Source organism: Triticum aestivum, chromosome 1D, assembly GCF_018294505.1.
Source record: "Triticum aestivum cultivar Chinese Spring chromosome 1D, IWGSC CS RefSeq v2.1, whole genome shotgun sequence".
In the NCBI taxonomy this organism is placed as follows: domain Eukaryota; kingdom Viridiplantae; phylum Streptophyta; class Magnoliopsida; order Poales; family Poaceae; genus Triticum; species Triticum aestivum.
This window is the reverse complement of record NC_057796.1, coordinates 437,630,957-437,638,910: the sequence shown is the minus strand read 5'-3', so window position 1 is coordinate 437,638,910 and position 7,954 is coordinate 437,630,957. Positions and strand designations below refer to the sequence as shown.

Genomic DNA, 7,954 nt, shown 5'->3' with positions numbered 1-7,954 from the left:
GATATGACAATGTTTTCCAGCATTGACATTTCATATCGTATTTCACAATAGATTGATTATCAACTTCGTCTTCTTGGCGCGTATGTTGAATTGTTGACCAATTTAACCATGCTCCAGCTGCAAGAATTTTTGTGTGTGTCTAAGCAAAGCTAAATGCGAATGATACTTCAATATAAAACCATTTAGATATTATGTGAGGCACCAAATATTTTCTGGCTTGATCGCCATATGGCCTTCCTTATGCCTAAATCCTGGCTCCGCCCCTGCCATCTGTTCGCTTACCACATTAGCCGCGTGTTGTAAGACATTGACCACTTGAGGTCGTGTTCGTAAGCGATGCAGTACTAGCGCAACTCCAACGATGGAAGAGGGAGCTGATAAACTTTGCGAAGCAGACGGCGAGCTCGTTGGGTGGCTTTCTGCTACTGAATTCAATCTGCGGGCCTGTAGTATCGTTGGTTACAACCAGTACCGTATTGATGTTACACGCAATATACGTGCTCTAACTTTGTTTGACTATGGTACAACTACGACGAATATCCGCGCCATCGGACCGTAGCGAGCTAACCGGGTCCGCTATAATTTCTTTTCGCTCTCGGCACGGCAACCCACCGTGCAAACTTCCTCTTGCGTCGTCAGATGTGCGTGGTCGATCATGGTGGTGTTGACGTGATCAACTCATCATTCTATATGATCGCTCGCTAGTGGACCGAGTTGGCCCTGTTAGTCGTCTATCTAGAATTCTAGATCTAGTTAGTTTACGTGTGGGCATATACACTGAAGCATTGGACGCCTAAAAAGTCAAATGCATATGCATGTTACGCTCCACTAACTGCCCTTGCATGTGCAATGGAGCAATCAACGGCGGCAAGTCCATGGCTGCTGCTCCTCTGCCTCCTCGTCGCCGCCGGCACCGGCGGCGTACTGCAGGCTCGCGCCCAGCTTGACAGCAAAGGTATGCTAGAAACTTCAGCACCCTTTACTCGGCACTACTATGGCCGCATGCACGCGCCATTAACGGCTGCATGTATGTACGTATTGCAGGTTTCATAAGCGTAGACTGCGGACTACCGGGGAAGGCAAGCTACGTGGACGGCGGCACAAAGCTATCCTACGTCTCCGACGCCGGATTCATCGATGATACCGCCGGCGCCAACCACAACATCTCCGGCCAGTACATTCGACCGCAGCTCTCACAGGGCTACCAGAACGTGCGCAGCTTCCCTGATGGCACGCGCAACTGCTACACACTCCGGTCCCTCGTGTCCGGTCGCAAGTACCTCGTCCGCGCGGCATTCTTGTATGGGGACTACGACGGCCTTGGCAGGCCGCCTATCTTCGACCTCCATCTCGGTGTTAACTACTGGCAGACTGTCAATGTCTCGACACCGGGCTTCGAGGTGACGGCCGAGGCCATCGTCGTGGTGCCAGATGACTTCGTGCAGGTCTGCCTGGTGAACACAGGCGCAGGCACGCCGTTCGTCTCCGCGCTGGAGCTGAGGCCGCTGAAGATGAAGTTCTACCCGCAGGCGAACTTGACGCAGGGCCTCGTCCTCGACGTCCGGCTCAACCTCGGCCCGGCGGACGTGACCGACATCGTTAGGTGAGGAGAAGATCTCGAGCTGTTTAATTCCCTCCTGTCTATTTTTTTCAAGTTTACATATGAAGTTAATGACAGACGACACAAACACTACTGATCATCAGGTACCCTGAAGATCCACATGACCGAGTATGGATCCCTTGGGCTGACCCGAAAGAGTGGACGGAGATATCAACGACGAAGCAGGTGGACAGCGACTACGACGACTTCGAGGTACCGACGGCCGTGATGCAGACTGCGCTCACGCCGCTGAACGCTTCCATGAAGCTAGAGCTCACCTGGGACCCCGTGCCTCAGCCTCACGACCTGTCACCAGGATATTTCATCATCATGCACTTCTCTGAGCTGCAGCTCCTCCCGAGCAACGCCCTGCGCCAGTTTGACATCAACATCAACGGCGTGAGGTTGTCCGATGACATTAGGCTATTCTACCTCGGGGTCGGTGTCATCTACAATGAAAATCCCTACCGGGACGGTAACTACAACATCTCCATCAACGCCACCGCCAACTCGACATTGCCGCCGATCCTCAACGCCCTCGAGTTGTTCTCCATCATGTCGACGACAAACTTTGGCACGGACTCCAGGGATGGTACGTACATATATCATTATCTATATCTATATCTATATTTATATCTATACCTATTAATAAAGCAAGGTGATATTTTTGGTTTCGTCCCGCATCTGATCCTATATTATGTGACTAACAAAGCAAGGCGATATTTTTGGTTTCGTCCCGCATCTGATCCTATGTTACGTGTATTATAAAAATACACAATCAAGGCGGTACTAATTACCCGCAGGAAAAACGGTTGACGTCTAAAGAAATTGTCCGCGTGCAGACAGCCCATTCGGGCCTTATCTGCCAATGAAGCAGGCCCAATAGAAAAGTAGGCAAAGGCCTTACCGCCAATGAAGCAGGCCCAGTAGAAAATTAGGCAAAAATTATTGCTAGAGCGAGGAGTCGAACCAGCAATCTCACGATCTTTCCTTGCCGCTACAACCACTGAGCTATACAAAGTTTGTCCCATAATAGAAGGTTCGACCTACTCATACCAGTGCCATGTAGCCTTTCTTTACAGCATTGCCACTGACGGACATGTTCAACTGGGCAGGATGGTGAGTCGATTCAGCCTCTTGGTGAAACGATTGGACGGAGGGATTTGTGAGCTGCTAAACTTTAAATGATGCCAGAGCATGCGACCTGTTGAACAGGCCAGTCTCTCCGTAGATTGAACAGATTGATTCTTATAAACATAAACATGCAGATTACAAACAACAATTGGATGCACACGAACGCGGAAGTTCGGCCGGCGCTGGCCATAGGCCGACCACATAATGCAACAGAGGAGCGGCCTGCATGGCGTCAACCACAGAACATGGCGGCTTGATCCCGGCGACGGGTGTTGCCCACCAGCCAACGACGAGCTTCACAAGGGCCCGTGACACACATGCATGCAACCTCACGTACATGCTAATCATACCTAGCACATGTGCTTGCGATCTGGTATATATGGCCTTTCTGATCGAATTGCCATGTTTGTCATCTTGTTATCTCACGGGCAGTCAAGCGTTCATGCTTGCGAAACCTGAATTTTCTTGCTTGCAAGAGCCCCTTGCGAAGGTCCGAAGTCTCCCGGATGCATAAGATATGTTCCATTAAAGTTCCCTCCTTCAGTCAGTTCCGTGCATGGTCACTCTCAATCGGTATATCATGTCTATCATCAGAACAACCTAAATTTTCTCCCGTTGCAACGCACGGGCATTTGTGCTAGTGCAAACAAATGACACATGCATCAGTTAGCTGATACTTCCTCCTTGCCAAATTGGAAATTTGGAATGCATACAATTTCTTACATAAAAAACAAACATTTACAATAACCAATATATGTCATATGGAAATATATTTCATGATAAATCCAATGGTATTGTAAATATTGATATGTTTTTATTAACTTGATCAACGTCTACAAAGTTTGACACTGAAAAAATTATATGCACTATAGAGAAAGGTGGAGTATTTATTAAGCTGTTAATAATATGGGGTTGTGTCGCTTGTGCTGCTAAAAAAATGGGTTTGGCTAATTGTAGTATCTGCCATCACGACGATGAAGGCGAAGTATCATGTGCAGAGAAACTGGATGGGTGACCCGTGCTCTCCCAAGATTATGGCCTGGGAAAAGTTGATGTGCAGCTACGACATTGGCACCCGTCCAAGGATCAGAAGCGTGTCAGTTTTTCAGATCTATACATTATATTGACTTATCACTTATGTTCATAGGGCAAAAGCATGAATTATCGCATGTTAAGGTTATTATATGCAGTCAAACTAAACCAAATGATATTTGCTCTCTGTAGAAACCTGTCTTCTAGTGGTCTGAATGGTGACATATCGTCGTCTTTCGCGAATCTAAAGGCTCTCCAGTACTTGTATGTTCACATTTTGGATCTCTTTGGCCTTTGTTTGTAGTTTAAGAGATGAAATACGGCAAAAGGAATACTGATACAAGTCCATATCTTTCACTCTGCTTGTAGGGATCTGTCAAACAACAATTTGACAGGCACAATTCCAGATACTCTTTCGCAATTACCTTTGTTGAAGATTTTGTAAGTCTGGCAACTATGTTCAATTGTGCTTTTTTCCTTACATTGCTCCCACTCCTGCAAATCATATTTTCTTTCTTCAGAGATTTGTCAGGAAATCAGCTCAGTGGCTCGATTCCCTCTGGAATTCTCAAAAAAGTTCAAGATGGCTCCCTAAATCTAAGGTCGTTAATTTACCCATAAATTATCCCGATTCGTCTTGCATGATACTTGATGAATTTCATTGACCAACTTTTTAATATTGTTTAGCAGATATGGCAACAACTCAAACCTTTGCACCAATGCCAATTCATGTCAACCTGCTAAAATGAAGAGCAAGCTGCCCATATACGTTGGTGCCCCTACAGTTGCCATCATGACGATAGTATCAGTGGCACTAATACTCTTTTGCTTGTTGAGACGAAAAACTCGAGGTGAGACTTTGGCATGCGCCAATTAATTATTGGTATATGTTTCGACATCAAATAGTACTAATGTTAATCATTAAATTCCATGCATACAAAAAGGATTAATGAAAAACTCTGTAAAGCCACAAAATGAAACGAGAAATGATGGGGACACATCACTTGGACTTGAGACTCGCCGATTCACATACAATGAAATTGAGAGGATAACGAACAACCTTCAACAAGTGTTGGGAAAGGGAGGATTCGGTTATGTCTATGATGGCTTCCTGGAGGATGGCACTCAGGTGGCAGTAAAGATACGGTCTGAGTCTTCCAACCAAGGTGACAAGGAATTCCTAGCAGAGGTACAGTTTATTATCTCACTGCACTTGCATTCCTCCATGTCGTTTAATTCGCTTATGTTTCGAAGTCCTTATATTGCTTTAAATGTAAAATCCAATATATCAAGGTACATTTAACATAGTTTACTCTGTTTAAATATATAAGTTTCTCGACATAGATTTTTACTGTGAAGCGATATTTATGAAGTCATGTCTTGATCCCTACTTGTTCAGGTTCAAATTTTAACCCGGATTCATCACAAGAACCTTGTCTCCTTGATTGGTTTCTGCAAGGATGGGGAGCACATGGCACTTGTCTACGAGTTCATGTCAGAGGGAACTCTGCAAGATCACATTGTAGGTACGCAAGTTGTTTAACGCTATATATTCAGCTGCCAGAAGGTGACTGGTGTAGCGTAAAGCACAGTGAGCTGATAGAGTGTACATGTTGTTTATCTATAGAATCGTCTGAATAACTGATTGGTCACAATGTCGGCCTGTATGTAGGAGGAGACCATAACGCAAGATGCTTAACCTGGAGACAGAGACTTCAAATTGCAGTTGAATCTGCACAAGGTAAGCACTTATATTGCACCTTTTGTTTCTTTATCGAAAAAAGCACTTAAATGCATACTCGGCAACTACTTTTGCCAAATGATAGTTTTTTTAATCCTCAGTGTTCATATACAGGACTGGAGTACCTACATAAGGGGTGCAACCCACCTTTGATTCACAGGGATGTGAAGGCCACGAACATCTTATTGAACATGAGGTTGGAGGCCAAGATCGCCGATTTTGGATTATCCAAAGCTTTCAATCGCAACAATGAAAGCCAGGTGTCCACGGATGTGATCGTTGGCACACGCGGATATATGGATCCAGAGTAAGCCAACTCCTTCCACCCTGCTCCAAAATCTTTCTATAGCGTACCGTGCTCTGAGTATTTGGTGGAGCTGAAACATTTGCTTAGGTACCAGACAACAGGGAGGCCGACAACCAAGAGTGATGTGTATAGCTTTGGCGTCGTGCTGTTGGTGCTTGTCACGGGGAAGCCACCCACCATGCATAACCCGCGAAGCATCAGCATCATTGAGTGGGTGCAACAGCGGTTATCGAAAGGCAACATCGAAGGCGTGGTGGATGTGCGCATGCACGGTGACCACGACATCAATGGTATGTGGAAGGCCGCTGACATCGCCCTCAAGTGCACTGCACATGCATCGGCGCGGCGTCCCAACATGACCGATGTTGTATTGCAACTACAGGAGTGCCTCAAGCTAGAGGAGGACTACGCCGGCGGCAACTCCAACAACTTCTACACTGGCATCGGCAACAACGACCTGAGCACGAGAAATGATTCTTACCCTACTAATCAGTCCACGAATGTGAGCCAGAGCAGCACTTCATTTGAGAAGGAACATAATTTTGGGAGGGTGCCAACAATGGACAACGGTCCTGCTGCCCGATAAGCAAGACTTGTTGATCATGTACTGTCGCCAACTGGTTATCTATGTTGGAGCTTCCATGTGAAATCTTTGTAATCATTTTTTTGTGGGATCTCCATGTTTATTGATATTATTTGACCAAGTTTCCCACGAAAGAAATTGTATGTTCAACCAGTAACTTACTGAATTGCTAAATCAAATCATATACTTTCCTTGAATCAAAGTGAAAAAAATGCAAAGTGTGATCTTGACAGTGGCGGAGCTAGCGAATTGCCAAAGCCTGGGCACGCTATAAACTAAAATGTACTTTGGTCTATCAAACCGCCAACGCACTAGTGTCACTAAATAATATGCTCAATTATGTAGTTGAACAAACCTAATTGAAGTCGGATAACTCACCTAGTTGTCGTTTGGCGCTGCCATTGGTGGCCATCGCCGTTGGCTGTTTGCTGCCTCTTGGCCATGGCCTTGGGCAGGTTGGGCACTTGCTGGGTGCTGCACACGTGACTAGTGCTCGCTGAAGTGCCGACGATGATGAGGACGAGCCACCATCCGTCGGGGAGGAATTCACAGCATAGGGGATGCCGCTTTGACTCCTGCGCTTCCGCTTCAGATCCCGATCGTTGCTTGGTGGAATCGTAGCCTAATTGGAGGCCCGGTCGTGCACCATCTCTTGCAGTCTTGCCGGTCATCGGTGCTTCACCAATCCATCTCGCCGGCCACCACCTCCAACGCCGGAATTGCTAGGGTACAATCTTGCGGCGCGGCAAACAGCCGAACAGCGTGCGAGGTAGCCAAACAGGCGAGGCGAGCGATGCAGCCAGCAGGCTTGAGATCGATCTGACTACCCTAACGTGGCCCATGTAAAAGAAATAATGGATGGCCCTTAGACGTTCTGGTTTGGCGAGAGTAAGCCCAAAAGGCAAAACAACGCCCAAACTAGCCCAATTCACTAAGCTGTCATATTTTTGCCCTATATCACACGTATTCATCGATTGTGACTCCGGCTACTCGAAAAAACTGCAGCGATCGAGCCCGGGCACGTGCCCAGGGTGCCCGGACGGTGAAATCGCCCCTGGACCTTGATCATGCTCTGGATGGTGTGTTGATCGAATTACTTCTTGCAGATATACTATTAACTTGATCCCTTGTTTTTGATATTTTTGCAGTTGGATAACCACCGGATAAGAGCGAGTTTGATCAAGCGAAGCTCTTCTTGGCACTATGCTTCACCAACTCATTTCTAAGAACAGTTTCAACTCTCTCAACTGAACATTCTAAATTATCGATAACATCTCAACCAAAAGAATAGACGAATATTGGCATTGTACAGTTTGAATGCTGTATATACAAGAGCACAAGCTCGCCGGGCAAGAAATTGCCAGCTTGCAATAACCAACAAAGAGCAAATTACATGTAGCATGTAACCAACGACAGAGGTGACGAGGGCTCGACTCAGGACTCCGGAGTAAAACATTTACTACCCCGTAAGAGTTGACTAAAGGGCGCCCAATTGAGTAAAATGGCGGCCAGATTGTCTCAACTTGTTGTGCAAAAATGCTACGGGGTTTTACAGGT

General features: G+C 46.4%; 1 protein-coding gene across 1 annotated transcript; it reads left to right on the top strand.

The window, feature by feature from the left end:
* The first annotated feature begins 849 nt into the window (after positions 1–849).
* LOC123160231 (probable LRR receptor-like serine/threonine-protein kinase At1g05700) lies at positions 850–6,519 on the top strand. Its single transcript, XM_044578043.1, has 13 exons — positions 850–955; positions 1,045–1,603; positions 1,705–2,192; positions 3,692–3,830; positions 3,959–4,030; positions 4,136–4,207; positions 4,288–4,368; positions 4,457–4,617; positions 4,711–4,955; positions 5,166–5,292; positions 5,439–5,507; positions 5,622–5,814; positions 5,902–6,519. The coding sequence occupies exons 1-13, from the start codon at positions 850–852 to the stop codon at positions 6,398–6,400; spliced, it is 2,811 nt and encodes a 936-aa protein (XP_044433978.1). The 3' UTR covers positions 6,401–6,519.
* Positions 6,520–7,954: the final 1,435 nt, after the last annotated feature.